General features: G+C 34.2%; 1 protein-coding gene across 6 annotated transcripts in view; it reads right to left on the bottom strand.

Moving 5' to 3' along the window:
- Window positions 1-19,607, bottom strand: part of SIPA1L1 (signal induced proliferation associated 1 like 1) — a 290,775-nt gene that overhangs the window by 39,155 nt on the left and 232,013 nt on the right. For 5 of the 6 annotated variants that reach the window (XM_051977675.1, XM_051977676.1, XM_051977674.1 and 2 more), the window contains one exon: window positions 2,116-2,265. The exons of the other annotated variant lie outside the window; for it this stretch is intronic. In XM_051977675.1, coding sequence (XP_051833635.1) covers window positions 2,116-2,265 — 150 coding nt within the window. The remainder of the gene's footprint in view (window positions 1-2,115; window positions 2,266-19,607) is intronic. 6 annotated transcript variants of the gene reach the window in all.

Here is a 19,607-nt window from a genome sequence, read left to right on the forward strand (position 1 = left end):
CTGACCTGAATTGGAAGGAGTTTCCTCTGCTGAGCATTCCCTAGACCAGTAAAAACTGAGTTCCAATCCCTACCCTATAACTAGAATAGAAAATGTTCACTAATGAATACTGTATTGTTTCATGAATGCTAATTCTATAAAATCTCTTGAAAAGAGCTAAAATTTATTTTTTATATTCATATTAATAAAAAAGAATTCATTTCAGATTTTGAGAAAATAAAGGTACAATCTACAATGGTTTGAAAGACCTAACAAGGGTTTCAGAAAGAATGGTTCTAAAAAAACAGTGAAGGAAGCTTTGACTCTTGTACTCAGTTTATAACTTCTTGCGAAATCTTACCAAAAAATAAATTATTAAAGAAACACAATCACAAAATAAAAATACTTTATGTACTTAAGAAAGGAATTTGGGGGAATAAAAACTTTCCAAAAATGTTTTATATGGCTTAAGATTTCAGTAATATCTCCAAAAGGGAAATCATAGCAAAAACTCCTTGATAATTATCTTTTACTTGCTTCCTTGGGCAAAAGATATTTTAGTGTATGTCATGTAATGTTACTGCTGCTAATTACTTTCCCAGCTTCAGAGATACCAATTTATTTCTTTTTTCACATCCTTGGAAATTGCTATGCTTAAGTGTTTTACTTTATGAGTTTTACCCAAAGGCAAAATAATGGCTTTCAGGTGGCTCAGTGATTTCAAGAAGGATGAAAGATGTCAGGAAAAAGGTTACAGAAAGCTTTCAACATTTGAAAAGAGCAAGTCAACATCTGGGGTATGAATAGCCTTCACCTAGTTCGGCAACAATACATGTTGCAAACAATAGTACCAACTAAACCCACTATACAAGTTAATGTTATAAAAAATGTGGCACATGAAGCTAATCAATTTAATGAAGTGAAAGCTCATGAATGAAGTTCAGCTCATGTGATAACTCTACATTTCCATAATCTAAGGGCAAACTTCATAAGGAGAGACTTTAAGCACTACAAAAAAGCATGCATTTTTCTACTTTGTGGAATATGAACCACATTTTTTATTTGATGCTTAATGTGTGCATGTGTACATGCACATGTATGTACCTACCTACACACACACACACACACACACACACACACACACACACCCTTGCTAAGACCTTTTAATGCCTTATTGTGATCCGACAATAACACTGGGTTGTTGAAAAAATGTAACAGTGGAGTCTTAAATACTGTTGGACTTAGCAGATGGCAGAACTTTTGGTATAATATAAAGAAGAATAAGATGTCTTGTAGTCTTCACCAGGAGGTTGTCCACAAGGTGAGGAGTTCTTTATGCCATAATTGACATCTAAAAGGTTTGTGACTTGTGATGGAGGAAAGAAACCACCCTGATGAAATTTTGGGACCTCAGTTCAAATCCAGCCTCAGACTCTTACTGGATGTGTGATTGGGGAAAATCACTTCACTTCTGTTTTTCTCTTTTCTCAACTGTATAATGGGGATGATAAGAGCATCAACCTCAGAAAGTTGTCATGGGGATAAAACGAGACAATATTTGTGAAGAGCTGGCACATAGTAGGCACTATGGATTCCGGTTATCTCACAGGTGAAGCACATACACTTTCATTTAACTTTTAATTTAATAGAGTTTTACTACCTGGTTACAATATTGCTGCCCTCGCTATATATAACTCACATATACTGCAAATTCTGTAATTGAGTCAGACTGGCCACCTCTCTGTTCCTAATACTAACAGTCCATCTCTGGATTGGCTGCCTCTGTACTGTTCATTCTCTATACCTTGAATGCCCTCCACCCTTCCCTTTGTCTGAGAGAAAGCATCTTCTCCCTTAAGGTACAACTCAAGCATCATCTTGTACATTTTTATTCTGAATTTCTCTCAATTGTTAATGTCCTTCTTCCCTAATTACTTCTGATTTGCTTTTCTTTTATATTTATTCTGTATATAATTTACTTGCTTTCCCCCATTAGAATATAAACTTCTTTAGAATAGGGACTGGTTCCTTCTTTGTATTTACATCCCCTGCATCTAGCCCAATGTCTGGCACATAGTAGGCACTTAATAACTGCTTGTTGATGGATTGATAAAACAGTGCAAACAGCATACCTACCCTTCGGGCATGGATTTTTGTCTGTAAGTGCCCCCACCAGAGCCAGTCTCACTAGAAGAAGACAGGTTGCTAGGGGAGTTACGACATTGCTGTGATCTCGCTAAAGCAATGGATGAAACTGTCACATAGATGTCAGAACCAGGAGACAACCTGTGTATGCAAACCAAAAATATAAAGTCAACAACTCAAAAAAGAATATCCCAAGGCAATGCATGATGTGTGATGTTACAAGAACTGCCATGTCAGCAGCGACTGGATCTTCATGGGCACAGTGAAAAATGAAGGTGGCTGATGAAAAATGTCCTTTATAAACCCCCTCCTTACGGAAATACCTGGCAAACTGCCTTGAGGAAAGGGTACTAAAGGAGAAAATGAAAAACACAATAACAAAAACACTTCTAGGAGAATGAATGCCTATCTAAAAATTTCCAGAAGTAAACTGGATTAATTGCTTTTAATAATCTTCAAGTATGTATTAGTATGGCGCCCAAGCAATTTTTCACATGATTTCTACTGAAAGACAAAGTTCTTTACCACAACTGAGCCTGGAGCCAGAAACCCGAGTTCAAATTTGCAGTGACGCTAGTATGTACAAGAGCCTTGATGTCACCTAATCTTTGTTTCTGAAAATTTGGATTATGTATTCAATTTCTACCACTTAAACCTGACACATGAAAAAGTATTTATCAAAAATTCAATAATAACACGCACATAAACATTATAATGGGTCAGCTGGGTGGTATAGTGGGTAGAGCACTGAGCTTGGAGGTAGAAGACCTTGAGGTTCAAATTTGACTTCAGACACTTCCTAGCTGTGTGATCCTGGATAAGTTCCTTAACCTAGATTTGCTTCAGTTTTCTCAAATATAAAATGACCTAGAGAAGAAAATGGTACACCACTTCAGTATCTTTGCTAAGAAAACCCAAAATGAGGTCATGAAGCATTGGACATGACAGAAAAGTCAGAAAAATACCAAAAATAAATATAATTTGTGTCAGGATTTTAATAATTTGCATTTGGCTACAATTCTGCAAATATTCACTTAAAATACTTCTTGAGAACATCATAACTTGTTTCCATAATTTGAAGAAAAACCATGGTTTTGTTGCATGGACCAGATCTTTATGGATCAGCATTATACTCTTCAGTTATTATGCACCTCTCAAACACTATGCGTGAAGCAAACTGATTAATCTAAAGAATTGTTTTCCTTTTTCTATAAATAGAATTTTCAAAGTTTGGCAAGTGTTCTATACTTACTGTCCTTGAAAGAGAAAAAAGACAGGTTTAATTAATACCAACTCCCATGTGTCTTTTAAAAACCTTTAAAATAGTATTCTAACATATGTATAAAAATTTTGGAATTACTTTTCATAGAATAAGAGAATGACAGATTTAAAGTTGAAAGGCACCTGAGAGACATTTGTGAGGATAAGAAAGGCTAAGTTATGCCTTTATGTGGTTACAACTTAGAAACTGTCAAAGTTATGATCTGAACCTAGGTCTCCCTGACTACAAGTCCAGGAGACTATGCACTCTGCTAAGCTGATTCTCTCTCTTCCATTGCAGAGATTTTAGTTAAAGTATAGTCTGAGTTGATGACATTTTCTTAATATAAAGATATATTTGATGACTTAAATCAAATTTCTGGAGTCTGCTAAATCTATAGCAAAATAACTCAGCTTAGTTTCCTTCAAGGAGTTTCAGACCTAAGAAATGTGGTATGCAAGGAAACATTATTAGGAAATCCTTTGAGGGGGGCAAGGAAGGAGGGGAGGAAAGGAAGAGAGAGGAGAAGCCAACAATTCTTTTTGGAGAGATTAAGAAATAAGTAAAACAACTCCTGGCTAAAAGGTAAAAATACAAATTTGTATGGTAAAATTTATTGGAACTTGGACAAATCACGCCACCAGAGTCAGTTTCTTCATCTCTAAAGTGGAGATAAAGGCATATGTCCTGTCTACCACAGGGGATCAAATGAAGAAGGGTGTATACAAACATTCTGTTAAGTAGTATGAAATTCCATGAATGTGTCCTATATCAACCTGAATTAACCTGAAAATCAACTCTTATGCTTTCTAATTGTGGGACCATGACTAATCTCATTTCTGTTTATACCATCATGATGGATCAACTAATTCATCAGGTCTCAGGGGGGTCATTTATCTCTAAGCTGAGTCCCAGAACTATACGTAGTCCTATTTTGCCCCAAGTCCAAGTTCAAGTAACCAAGTGGGTACTAGACATCTCAACTAGATATCCCTGGATAAATCAGGCTCAAAGGGTCCATAAGAGAATTAATCACATTTACTATCACACAGACCTTTCTTGCATACACTTCCCTATCACTGTTGAGGTTACCACACATTCTTCTAGTCATTCTTGGTTTCTCATTCTCGCTGAACCCATAGATTTAATCACATACCAAATCTTTTTGTTTTTACCCCCATAGCATCTCTAGTTTATATTTCCTTATTTTTTCTCCACACTGTTACTTTCTTAGTTCCGGTCCTATCATTTCATCTGGACCCTTTATAACTTTATACCAGATCCATCTGCCTTGAATCTCATTCCAATTCACTCTATCCTGCACATAGAAAAGTGATTTCCCTAAAGGGTAGGTCTTCTCCCTATTCACCATACTTCAGGGGTGCCTTATTACCACTTTAGGTTCAACTACAAATCCCTTTGCTTGGCATTCGGAGCTTTTTGCAACCTGGCTGTGCCTTGTTTACACATTACTCTCTTCCATGACAACTTCAGTGTAGCCACACTGACATGGCTCTATCTCACACATCTCTCAGCCAGTACCTTTGCAATGGCTATCCCCCATGGAGAGTATGCCATCTCCTCACGTATGATCCTTGGCTTCCTTCAAAACTGAGTTCAAGTCTGCCCTACCCCCTACTCATCTTCTCCTTTAAGGTTACTTTCCATTCACCCAACCAAATTTTGGATTTAGAATGTTTTTGAAAGCCAGAGTAACACTGAGAGTGCCCATAACACAGAAGAGGTATTTACAAAGTTTAGCAATTATTCGATAAAAGAAGGTTGGAGAAAGGTCGCTGATTTTGTGGTACAGTTGGACAGAAACTTTCATTTAGGAAACTTTGTTTCTTTTGTTCCTAAATAGGAAACAAAAAACAACCAAACAGTTGCTAGAAAGAGTGAGAATGTTTGCAAAATGGATAGTGTGTATAAGAAATAAAGGAAAATTCAACTTCAACTAATTCTAGAACATCTAGATATTCACACTTGTGGATTAGTCACAGAGGCAAAAATAAGAGTGTGTCCTTGGTTGATTGGATATAAAGGAAACTAGAGAGAGCCTGGTGGAAAGTAGATCCCTGAACAAAAACATTTTACTTGAAAAGACAAAGCATCAAGAGGTCACTATGGTTTTATGAAAGAATGTCAGCTATGGACACAGAACTAACCTGTCATAATTGCTGAAGGCAACAGAGGGAACTAGGAATAGGAGACAACCCAGCACCCTTGCTCATTAAGCCTGATATCCTTAACAGTTGCTTATGGGCACATCCCATTTAGATTAACAGGTGCTGATGGAGAAAAGATGAAAAAGACTGGAAATGTGAAATATTCTGCTATTTTGGAGAATGAATCTTAATCAATTGATTTCAATCACTCTATAAAAGGCTGGGTCTAAGTGGACTGATTGACAAAAACTTAATATATAAGATACATCAGAGTAAGTCTGTTGTTGGCGACAAGAAGAATGTGATTACTAAGCTTCTGGTAACAGGGGCTCATCACTTGGGAGCAGAAGGGTTTCTAAAATTTCAACAGAAGGAAGAGATGAATCAGTGAGTCATTAATTAATTAGGCAATTAACTGATTGATTAGGGAAGTTACAAGACCTAGGCATAGCTACACAGATTTCTGGTGTTCTTCATTTTCTTTGCCCTTAATAGAATGGTTCCAGTCTGCCATGGTGGAGAGAAGAGCAGTTCCAAGATGCTAACTGCCAGTTTACAAACTACCAGAGGCCAGCAATACAGAGGTAATCCAGAATCAACTCTTTATAAGATACTCAGGTGTAACTGTAATATCGTATAGCTGTTACAGTGAAAAGAATGATTTAGTTCTATACATTTTACATTTTCTCTTTGCTAATAATCCCAAATTCAAGGTGGGATTTCAGAAACACAATCCATTCTTTGAATTTTCCCATTAAATAGTGGGGAGTAAATACCTCAGGACTATTGTTCTAGCATCCCCAAAAGAAAAGTTGAAAGTGCAAATGGGAGGAAGTTTTAGATAAAGAATGGGAAATGGTTTACCCTAGGTAAGAGCATCTGCATTTTTCCGATGTTAAATAAGCCACTGGCCACATATGCTGACTGCATTTGAGAAAGTAGATTCCAAGTTTAGAGTGGAAGATAAAATAATCAATTCAAGAAATAGTGATAATTGACTCATATATTTTATTATTATCGCTGTTTAATATTCATAACCTGGAAAGTGCTACCATTATGAACTAGATCTAGGACCCAGTCTGGCAAATGAGAAATAGGGAATGTTTGCAGGCTAAGTGTTCTCTAGTGGCAAATGGAAATACTGCAGCTATTCCACAAAGAAATTAACTGGACTCTTGAAGAGTGGTTTAAACATAAACAATTAGGTGGAGAATTCAGATTTGGCACTCCTTTCTTTGGATAGTTGATATACTGACACATTTTTTTTTTTCCCTGTAGGTATATGAAAGGCAGCAAGTGAGGCAATGTAGCCTGCTTAACCTACTAAAATGTTCCAAGAGTTACTACACCTGCCACATGTTTGAATTTAAAAAAAAATTTTTTAGAAGAATCCTCTATCTATTCCCACTATGCCAAACCTTCTATATTCAGTAAAAATGTTAGATTTTGGCTTTAGCTCATTTTATTTGGCAAGTGTTTCAGAAAATTCCACTTGGTTACTGGAGTTATCCCAAAGGAAAGAAAAAAGGCATTTTTTAGATGATCAGCATTCATTCCTTTTGTGCATTCATAAAACTCAATAGTGGCTTTGTTTTCTGACTGTATATACAAAGAACACATAAATAGCAACTACAAATATAATCCTGACACTTTTACTGATCTGCGGTTTGTACCAAGTTTCAATATTAACCCCTATTTCTGACTGATCTGATCTCTTTTAAAATGCTCTGATTCTGATTTAAAATACACTAACAAAATTTGAGAACTAGAAAATGCAGACACTTAGTTCAAGGAGTTAAAGGGACACACTACTGACCAGTGCTCTGTGGAAAGTCTACCAAAGATGGCATGTAGCTGATTTTCATTGGTATATCCACTGATTGTCAAAAGCATACCACACCCTTATCATTTCCTGGCATCACTTCAATAATTGGCAGCCAGAGTTTGATTAGGTCCTCGGCCTCACTAAATAATTTTCACGGGAAACCAAAATGGAGTCATCACTGTTATATTATAAACCTCTCCTAATCTCTACCAAAAACAAAAAGGAAAGAGGGTGCAAACTGGAGCATTTATTCCAAAGGTTGTTGATTTGATTTGATGAAGACACTGAATACGAGAAAGAAGCTCATTTCAACTCCGTGAAATCAAAGCCTGATTGATGTTCTGATTATCTAAATATTTATTCCATATTATTGAGAGCTCAGAATAGTTAGGCCAACTTACAAATATAAAGAAACAAGCTAAAGATTCTGCATTGTGGGTTGGATTATTAAGAGCACTCTATGACAATGACTATCAATGTGTTAGAATAAAGGCTTGGGGGGAAGGAGATGGAGGAGATGGCAGAGGAATTTGGGGGTAATAGTCAAGGGGTAGAAAGTAATGTCAAAGGAAGAAGAGAAACCAAAAAAGTATCGATGGATTATTAAAAATACAATCAAGAGAGCAGAAGGAAGCTCAAAAGGGGTCAAAGATAAGGAATGCTGGAATTACCAGATAAATTTTGAATTATTTTTAAAATCAGTACAGAGTGGGGAAATCTTACCCAATAGCAGTTCATAGTGTTATATAATATCCCTTTCTGTTTTTATTTGAATCTTGAAATGTTATGTTTCTTAATTTTTGTTCAGTTTATGATAAAAAAGAAAATAACTGAAAATTCAAGCTTGTCTCATATGAGTAAGTATAGTGGAATTATAAGAAACCTAGATACAAATCTTAAGTCTGACACTTAAAGAGCTCATGTGTTAATCATTTACCTACTTGTTCTGATTCTCAGTCTTCTCATTTAAAAAGGAATAACATTTCTCAAAAACATAACACTAAAAATCTCAAAGTGCTATGCTATGGAAATGGGAATTAAAACTTTTTTTTTTTTGGGGGGGGGGTTATCATCTTTCTACAAAAAAAAATTCTGTATACTTCAGAACTACTGCAATAATGAAGATTAAGTATATTGTAAAGAAAAAAATGGATGAAATAAATAGAATGTAAAGAACAATTTTTACATTGTGAAGGAAGCTGTACCAAAATCCCAAGTCATAATTTACACACTTAAAATGGAAATAACAAAATTGAATCATAATCATAATGAATGACCAAGTTTGACCCTGAGGAAGAGTTTCAGAAAATATACCTCTTTTTTCTTTATCCTATAGACATACGATACTGAATATGTCAGATAACGCTGATATGTTGGTTCTTTTTTTTTTTTTTTGTTACTGAGAAAAGACTAACTTAGAGAGGAAGGAATTATTTAGAAAAGAAGGTGATGAAAAAGAATCAGTAGGAAGTCAATAATAGGGATTTAAGCAAACTGCTTAGATGGAAACAATTTCATTTCCTATCCTTCCCCCTATACAGATACCAACTGTTAGGAGGGGTACCATTCTAACATTGATCACCCTGTGGTCAATGTTCCACAAAGAAGGATTCCCTCATACTAGGACAATTAATCACATTCTCACAACATCACTTCATAGCTTTTGACAAGCTGTTACATGCATTTAGACTGATAGATACTAAAGAATCCTTTGCCAAAGAGGAAGAATTTTAGGTCAGAATGGAATGGCATGTGTATGGATAGGGAGCCAACACACACACGTTACAAGGCATAGAAATGAGTAGATTCAGCAGACATATTCCAATCATTCATTAACAGATTTATTGAGCATTGTCTAGTAAAAAGCATTGTTCTGAGATTTATGGAATAGAAAAACCAATTAACTAAGGCAGTCTCTCTTCTTAGTGAAACTTCTAACCTAGTGGGGGTATATATACATATACAAATATAAATTTGTTTTAGTATCATAGTTTTAATATCATGCTTAAGAGGTACAAAGGGCAATGAGAAGTGATTCACAGAAAAATAGAAGCTAATCTCAGCTTGAAGATCTCTTTCTATATCTGCCTCTCTTTAAGCTGCCCTCATTTTCCAATTTGGGCTGCTTTGCCCTTCTGGGGATGGTTTGATCACTCTCTGATCACAGGGAATTGCATTGTTGATGCAGACGCTGTGGAAATCTCATCAGTTTTAGCCTACTGCAGCTCAGAACATATGAAAATTCAGGCAGTCCATTACATTCTGCCTCCCACAGTGGCAAGGATTACACACATACATGATTATGCTATCAGGATATGTAAAATTCAATAGGAATGTGTGTGGGTAGAGTGAGAGGGAGAGAAATGGCATGTAGGGGAAACAATGGGTGTGAGTGAGTCCGGCTTGGCTAGACCCCACTGCACATGATGTTGGGAAGTTGGATTAGGATTAGAAGGGGCTTTGGGAAGCAAGGTGACATCGTGGATAAAGTGCCAGGTCTGGCATTAGGAAGACCCAAGGTCAAGCCTGGCTCAAACACTTCTTATCTGTGTGACCCCAGACAAGTCACTGACTGCTGTTTACCTCAGGTTCCCCATTTGTCAAATGAATTGGAAAAGAAAATGGCAAATCACTCTAGTATTTTTGCCAAGAAAAGCCCCTATGTGGTCACAATGAGTCAGCCAGAAACAGCTGAAATAAATGACCGACCAAATAGAGGGTCTTGAATAACATAATTAAGAGTTTGAAGTTTGTTCATTTAGAGTTTGATAAACTCTAATTCATTCTTTGTTCATTTACAAATTGTTTGAGATCAATGTGTGTTTTTTTTTAAACTGGTATCTTATTTTTATACCACATTCATTTCCAAATACATGCAACCACTGAACCAGAGAGCTTTCCCTTTAACAAAACTTAAAATGGAAAGAGGAAAAAGTTCTGCAAAAAGTACTAACACTTCGATTTCACCTGACGGCATATGTAAAATTTCATATGCATTGTCCCAGAAATGGAGGGAGAGGAATGCACTTTTTCCAATTTTTCTCCAAGGCCAACCCTAAAATGTTATAGTTACCCAGTGTTCAATTCTCTTTTATGGTTCTAATTATATGTCTATAAAAATATAAAGATATCAATCTATCTATTGTTTTCCTAGCTCTGTTTACAATGAGTTATGTAGCATCAGTTCACATACTCCATTCTTCCCTATATTCTTGCTAACTTCCATTCTTCTTTCATAATAATTGTCCATTATATTCACATATTAGCCATTTGCCTATGAATGCGTATCTATTGTTTCTGCTTTTTTTTTTGATAGCACTAAAAATATTGGTATAACTTTTAACATTTTATTTGTCTCTCTGTGTATAAAAGCAATTATACCTTCTCATTTAACAAGGAAAAGAAAAAAGGACTTAAATAAATACTTATGGAAACAATTCCATATTGACTAAAGAATGGATTCCAGGTACTTGGGTTTTGTTGTTGTTAGTGATTTTTTAGTTTTCTTGATAAGACTATTAATTTTAAAGAAACTGGATATTTCTAATATACTTTAAAAAATAAATATAAAGCACAAAAAATTTTAAAAAATTTTTGAGAAAGGTCACATTTAAAAAGTCAATTATTCAAATTTTTCTAACAGGTATTTAATTTTAATTCCTAATAACTGTATAACAATATAATTTGGCAATGTAAACCGAAGGCCAAAATGCTATCAGAATCTAGAGTGATTAAAATCATTATCAGACTAGATAGAACTTCCCAGATCAGTTTTAAAAGGCAACATAATGATGAATATTCCATCAGTAAGGAGGGGTGGGGATGGGGAGCATTGCAGGGTTTTATTATCTCAACCATGTTTGGCAATATTTAAATTAATAAATAAAATCTTGTTGGACAAGAAATAGAATGGGTATATTAATGTATTTTCTCCTTTTTCCTTTTCCTCTCTTTCCTTCTTTGCCCCATAAATTCTTATTTACCTCAAACTCAAGTGCTATTCCTACATGAAGACTTAATTTTTACATGCTTACATGTTTACATAATGTATATATTTTCTCTCCAACAGAAAGAAACCACTAAAAAAAACTGCTTCAGATTTTTTGCCTTTATGACTGACAAATTAGTTGGTTTAGTAAATACTAATTAATTGATGTGATCCCACGAGTGCCAATGCTTTTAGATTTTGGTTCTAGGTAGGTTCTAAAATAAATTATTTAATTCTGGATTCAGGAAAGGGTAGTCAACTGCAATTGAATCTACTGCATAGGAAAATGAATAGGTAAATTTCCTTTGATGGTTTAGTTGCCCCATATCAGTAAGTTTCAAGGATGTATTTCTTTTCTGGCTAGAGATGATTCCAAACTGGGTCACTCAACAGCCTAACAGGCTTTTCTAGGATGAGTTAAGAGTAGTCCTCTCACATTGAGCACTTTGTAAGAACTGTATGTTTGGACTTGGGTAGAATTCAAATCATTTTTTTTTTATCATTTCTGATAATCATATCATTATATTTTAACTATAGTGATGTAAGTACTAAGATTATTGCTGATTGTAGGAACTTCATGAAAGCTAAATGGCTTATCCATATTCACATACCTAAGAAGTATGAGGTTTTCCTGACTCTAAGTCTACTCTATTCACTACAGAGCAGTGTTTCGATTTCAATATTATGGTAATAAATGATAACAATCCTCCCTTGAGAAAACAAACACAGGTTAAGTCCAGTTTTTCATAAATATGATGATCTGAGAAGGAATCAAGACATTATTCAAAGTCCAGCTCAGATGACATCCTCCATGAAGTCTTGCTTTCTCTTCCTTGAAAGAGGACTCCCTAGATGAAAATGGTCTTTCTCTTAATTTTTTTATAATCCCCTTCAGAAAATTTTTTTCAGAGCTTTCCTTTATCTGTCAAATTGTACCTTATACTATGTAACGCTTAATTTTAAGTGTTCTATCTTAACAGATTGCAGATAACTTGAAGACAGGAAATGATTTTCATCTTTGTATTCTTAACGCACAATTGTACACAGAAGGAAGTTAATACTGAATCAAATTACATTTCAATATTATAGTGGAGAGAAGTTTAGGTAAAAGACATCTGGCTTCAATCCTCTAGCTGACAGATACTGACTGTGTGACCTCAGAGCTTCCAGGAGGTTCTATAAGAGTAATCTTTTCTGGAAGAGAGGGAACATTCTGTGAGGAAACACCTTCCATACAGTGTTTCTGATAATGGCCTTATTTCTCAAATATATAGAGAAGAGAGGAACGCTTATAAGAATGTACATCTTTCCACAATGGATAAATGGTCAAATGCAATTTTCAGGAGAAGAAATTAAAGCTATCTGTAGTCATGATCACTGAGTCATTACCTAATTAGAGAAATGCAAATTAAAATAACTCATACCTATCAGTTTGGCTAAGATGACAGAAAAAGAAAATGACAAATTCTGGAGAAGATGTGGGTAAAACAGGGACATTAATACACTGTTGTTGGTGAAGTTGTGAACTTCCTCGAACTATGGCCAAAGGGGAATCAAACTGTGCAATACCATTATCAAGTGTATATCTCAAAGAGATCATAAAAAAGAGAAAGAAACCCACGTGTACAAAAATATGTATAGCAGCTCTTTTGTGCTAACAAAGAATTGGAAATTGAAGGCATATCCATCAATTGGGGCATAATTGAACAAGTTGTGGTATATGGATGTAATGGATTATTATTGTGCCATAAGAAATGATAAGCATGCAGATTTTAGAAAAATCTGGAAACACTGACATAGCTGATTCTGAGTTAAGTGAGCAGAACCAACACTGTACCCAGTAACAGCAATAGATGACTAACTACAATTGACTTAGCTCTTCTCAGCAGTACAATGATCCAAGATAATGCTAAATGACTTGGGATATAAAATACTATCCACATCTAGAGAAAAAATATTAATTTTTAAATTAAATTGAAGAAAACTACATTTACATTTACTTTTTTGCTTTTTCTTTCTCATGGTTTTTCCCCTTTTTGATTTTTCTTCTACAACATGGAAATATGTTTAATCTGGCTTCATATATATATATATATATATACACACACACACACACACACACACACACATATATATAGCCTACCAGACTGCTAGGTGTGTCAGGAAGAGTGGAGGGAAGAAGGAAAATTTGGAACTCAAAATCCCACAAAAAATGAATGTTGAAAACTATCATGTAAGGGGGGGGGGGGGGGCGGGGGGAGTGAGACAGAGTACTATTAAGTTCATGTTGAAACATCACCTTTACTTCAAAGGAACAGATCAGGCTTTTGTTTTTTGTTTTGTTTTTTAAATACTTGAGAACATTGTACTTATGATTACAGAAAAATTGGAAAATTTGGAATACTTGTGTTTTATAAAAGGAAAAAAGTACTTGCCTCATCTTTAGTTTCAGAATTCTTTGAAGGGCTAACCATGAGGTAGCTAACACATATCTGTGAGTACAAAAGTTTTCATGGTCATTGTTCATGTCATCAAATAATCAAATATTATATTTTATAAAGGTCTAGCTTTTATGAAACCTTAATGATACCCTGTAGCATTCTCTATACTTCAACTTTATCTCCTAGAGGGGCTTGCCTATGAATGAGGCTATTGCAGAATCATTCTGTTTTCTGTTTTTTTTTTTTTTTTTTTTTTTTTTAATTCAAAAGTCAAAGCAGCAACTCAGTCACTATTTTTAGTAAAGGAGAGAATATATTTTTTTCTGGTACATTTCTCTGTTAGTTGCTCACAATTACTTCAATTAGCAAATATATCCTGAGACACATAAGAAGCACTTGTATTCTCATGTATGTCACTGTGCAACTTCTCTAATTCTTTTGATAGCAATGTGTTCTTTATACATATTGTTTTTCATGTATTACTTCAAGCAATTTTTGTAAAAATCATGGCAGGAAGGTGAAGAGTTTCTCTAATAGCATATCGTTTTGTATTATTAAGAAACCATAAAAGAAGTTTCTTCTGAACACTTATTCAGTTAAGCCAAATTTTAATGAATTTAATGAATTAGAATGACTATTAGATTTAAAACATTGCTGAAAAATAATTAGAGGATCATCTTCAGGTTTATCCAGATAATGAAGCAGAGTTTATAAATGTCTTACTAATTATATTAGTTTTATACTATAATTAGCTATCATCTGAAGGCAAAATATATATTTGAGCTTCAGTTCAATGTTAATGATAGTTAATGTAAATCTACTGTTCTTGGTCATTTCAAATGTTTCCATCAACTTCCTGTCAAATCTGATTAAACTGTCACTGATTTTACCTCATAATATGGCTGACAACGAGCCCATACAAAGAATAGGAAAAGCGTTAGCCCTACCATTATTTTTTGTTCACTTGTACCAAATTACCAGCATCATTGCCAATGCATGGCTTCCTTGCAGGAAGCCACCTTTAGTGAGTTTAGCTGAATCTAAATAAAGTACCTTAGAAAGCCACTGAACCACAAATGGCAATACCTCACAATATGCTTGGAAGCAAATGGATGACTGGGGATGCTAGTATCAATCTTGCAGTGCTCTGACTCATTTTTTTTCACCCTCAGGATACCTAGCAAATATTATACATTAGCACAAGATAATAACACATAGTAATAGTGTTATAAAGTATGTCAAATAAAAGATAGATTTATTTTTTATGTCAGATAACAAGTAAATATTTAAATATTTTCTTTCTGTACCCCAATGTTATGCACACCCTACTCTGGTAAATACTGACACACGAGAATTTAAACAATAACAAAAGAGCAGAATTAGTATTCATTCTGAAATGACCTGATGCTGTATCATTTCTATCTTAAACCTCTAAAGTTGAGGGAACCACAAAACATCCAGTGAGTTTTTAAGACCATCAGTGAACAACATGCAAATGCAAAAAAGCATTACAATGTTCATTTTCAAGGCTTAAGAACAAAATTTTCAAAATGGGCATGACCTTACAGGACCAATTATGCTGAAGAAATACAGATAGTAGAGGTCTGGGAACATATTTTAATTTTTTCTTTGCTTTGTGAAACATTTGTCACAAACCCAACTGCCTAAGTATCAAGTATTCCCCTAAAGAAAACAACCAACATTTGAAATAATGCACTAAAGTTTTCTAGACACATTATATACATTATCTCATCTGGTCCATAGCAAAAAGCAAGTGCTCTGTTACTAAAAACTCCTCATGCAAAGCATTGCAGTTTATTTTATCACTTTATCCTCACTGACAAATACTGTGTCATAATTTCATTTCTGAAATGAAAATCTTCTATGGAAAATTCAATCAAGAGTAATTCCTAGTTCAGGTTTAGTCAATTTTAGCTTAGCTCAACATTTACAAAACTTAGTACTTAGAATATGACTGCTCTAAATTAAACAAACAAGTGTCACAAAAATTTATTGGCTTTCAATTAATCCATTGCTATATCAGATTAAATACTCTGTTTATATTCCCTAGCATAGCATATATCAAAGAATCAGTGCTGGGATTTCTGATTTTAGTAAATAAAGGGTTGAATTATAAAGCAATGTCCCTAAAGAAGTTTTCTTTTCATGTTAAATTTTTTATAAAACAAATTTCTTGTTTTGGGCCTAATTGCATATGTTTTATATGCATGAGATTATCATAGAGATAATCAGACTCCTTTATATTATTTTTAAATATATCTACTCATGAGAAAAAAAATAAAAGTGATAGTATTGTGAACTTCACGACACAGTTAGTTTTACACTCAACTTGTACTGTGATTTTCTTTAATTCTTCTAATTAAATCAATTAACTTTGCTGGAACACAGATGATTCATGTATAAAATGAGAGGGCTTTGATTACTTGACTCAGCTCAAGTGGATTCTTCTTTAATGTGAAGTTTTATTTAATGGATTATAAGATAACAGATTTAGAGCTGGAATGGACCGTAATGGCTTTTTTAGTTCAATCCTCAGTTCAAAAATGGCAAAACCAAGGCATAGGTAATATCAATGATTTGCCCAAGACAACATATCAGAAAATGGGATTGGAACCTCGTCCTCTGACTCTACTTGCTTTACAACTGTGAAATTCTCACCTAATAAAATAATACCTATTCAAATACTGAAACATATGTGACTTATAGAACTAGAATATTCTCTTAAAACTTTATAGTTGCTTTAATTTTCAATTAAGTGATTTAGAGCATGTTGTCATGTGTTCATTTAAAATTTAATAAAATGATATTCTTTTATCTTTTTATCTTTTCCATATTTTGAATAACAAATTCTTCCAGGATCAAATTCTCTGTAATTACTACTCAAAATGTTACCAGATTTATCAGATTTAATATGAGCAGATTTGTTTTTTTCCCTTCTCTAATTCGGTTTAAGTAAATTTTAAAAACTCCAGGCAAATATGCCTTTATTGGCCTTTAAGTACATTCCATCCCTTTTCAAGGACTCATCATTCCTGTATTTTATGCAATAGTCTAGAAATTCATTCAGCATCTTAGCTATCCCGAAATCCTCTTCCTAGAAACTATGAGAGAACTCTTTTATCTAGAAGGAAAAAAAAAGCATGATATAGAGGATAAAATGGTAGAATGATCTGCTTTTGACTTATGTAAGTTGACTGACCACAGGACAAATCACTTAAAATCTCAATTACCCAGGAGACCTTCTAAAACTGTATTCTAACAATGACAGAAATCTTGGAGCTTCATAACAGCAAAACCACTGGCTGACACAACAAAAAAAAAGTAACACCAAACCAAGTATTCAATCATCATCTTAAATCCAAGTTCTTCTCTCCTACTCCTATTCCCTCCTATTCCAAGTGTCAATCTGTAAACTGCTCTACAATTTATTATTTTAGGGAGTTTATTGGACACACAGAGGTCAAGTGATTTGCCCTGTGGACATACAGTATTAGGAATAGTACCTGAAAGCTGGTGTGACTATGGATGCTTCTCTCTATTGAAGACATAATATTTAATTTTACAATATGTCAAAGCTAAAATTTTAAGATTAGGATTAGGAAATTTGAAAGGAGATGGCCAGTGAAAAATTTTCATAAGAAGGAATAACCATTTAATCAGAATTTTCATTGAAATAAAGGGCAACAAGATCAATAAGCCAAATATTGGTGACTAATAGACATATACTTAAGATGTAATCTTGGAGTTACTTGAACTGTTCTTCACAAAACAATTTTCATTCCTATAGTCTATCTGCCTTCCCTACTGCCTCAAGAAACTATCTGAAATAGAAATCTTTTGGTAGGGAAAAAAAGGAGGTCAAATTGTTTGTCAGTGCATTTGGTAGCTCTACCCTCACTAACCTGGACCATTGCATCAACTGGAAGAAAGCAAGAGACTCTCTCTTTTTTTTTTTTTTTTTATAGCTTACCAGAGATAACACACCATTAAGTTACTTTTGCTCCTACTCAAGTTTTATTCCAATGCCATATCTCAGAATTAAGGAGAACCCTAGTTCTGAAAGACTCTACCTGTGGAGTTTTAGCTCTGATAGGTCCTATATCAAGCAGGGCAAGCCTTCAAATACAAGCCCAAAGACAGGCTGTGTGTCTAACCAGACTAGCCAAATTCAGAGAAGTTTATCATTAAAAGGCTCACCAAATTACATCATCTGCACAAAAGCTTGGAATGTGAAATCCATCATTCTGGAGGGACTAACTATACTAATATAGGCAGGAATCATTAGAAGTGAGAAACACACCTTCCACAACGTCCATGGTACTGCTGTGATTATGTATTTTCTAGGGCTAAAAGCAGCTAAAGAGTATAGCAGAAACAGGGCTGGCTCTGGATATCGAAAACCTAGGTTTAAATCCCACCTCTGACAATTATTACATGTCTGACACATCGGGCCAGTGACATAATGAATTTCTCTGAGCCTCAGTATCTTTACCTGTGAAAAGGTTGGATTTAATGGCCTCTGAGATTCCATCAAGTTCTAGATCCTATAAAGAATCCAATGCTTTCATAACTGGTCTCTATTAACTGTAAAAATCTGCTTCAATTCTGAATAGAAAAAACTTTAGTTGGAATGTTTAGGACAAAGGACCAGTAGTTTCTTATAAAATAAATATTAATAAAATAAAAGTAAACAAATATAAAAAAATTTTAAAATATGTTCCCTAACAATCTGAGATTTAAATATTTTATGAGGTGTTCCAATTCCTGAGTAGGGATGGAAGAAACCATTCTTGAGCATTATTAAAAAGGACAGTGGTAGTAGGGGGAAAAAAATGTACTCAGGTCATATAGCTCAAGGCAAAATCACTAAAGAGTGCATTAGAGTACAGACTGCAACTGAAAAGGTGGACGAACCAGAAACTTCTCTTAGATTATCCAAGTGGATAAGCTCCTCCGTTGACATAGTTTTATATACTTGTCTATTTTAAATTTTTAAGAACAAATTTGTTTATTTTAATAGAACTTCATTTAGTTTAAATAATGTTCTCATAAAAACTTTTACTCTAATATAGATGAGACTAAAGCAAAGCTAAATTATATAAACCACCAAAATAAAAGTCTAGCTACTTTAAGACAAAATGATGCAATATGCTCCATTGTAAATGCCAGGAAAAACATAATAAGACACTTTTTTCTCCTGGATCCAAGAAAATTTGATCATTTATCACAAATGGAAAGTATCAAAATATAGCTTTAAATTTTATCCTCAAACAAAATGTTTATTTCTTTCCTTTGTCTCATAATCCTTCTTCCCTTTATTTACTTTTACCATATTCTCCAAGTGAAGCCTTTCTCCCTATAATTCTCTTCTACTTTTAGAGCAATGGAAAGTATGTGGTATAACATACTAGTTGGCATCCTTCCTCCAACCTGTTATTAACCAAGTAACAAGAACACGATTACTTAATCAAAAATCTGCATCCTCTTCATAGCATATATTTACCCTGAAAAGATGAATACTGTAATAGAGGACACAATAGTCAATCTCTTGATAAAGATGCCTGCCAAGTCTTGATCCAATGGGCTACTAGTTGTTTAGGTTTTATTTTTTTTCAGTACCATATGGAAATTACAACTTCAAAGTTGCCATTTTTTGGAGACAAAGGTATTTCTGGGGCTGTAATCACATTTTATTCAAATTATGGCTTTATAATATGATGAGAGTATCAAAATTATTTCCTTATGGATTCTTTGGCCAATTTTAAATTTTCATTGTTCA

This window comes from Antechinus flavipes, chromosome 2, assembly GCF_016432865.1.
Source record: "Antechinus flavipes isolate AdamAnt ecotype Samford, QLD, Australia chromosome 2, AdamAnt_v2, whole genome shotgun sequence".
Taxonomy (NCBI): domain Eukaryota; kingdom Metazoa; phylum Chordata; class Mammalia; order Dasyuromorphia; family Dasyuridae; genus Antechinus; species Antechinus flavipes.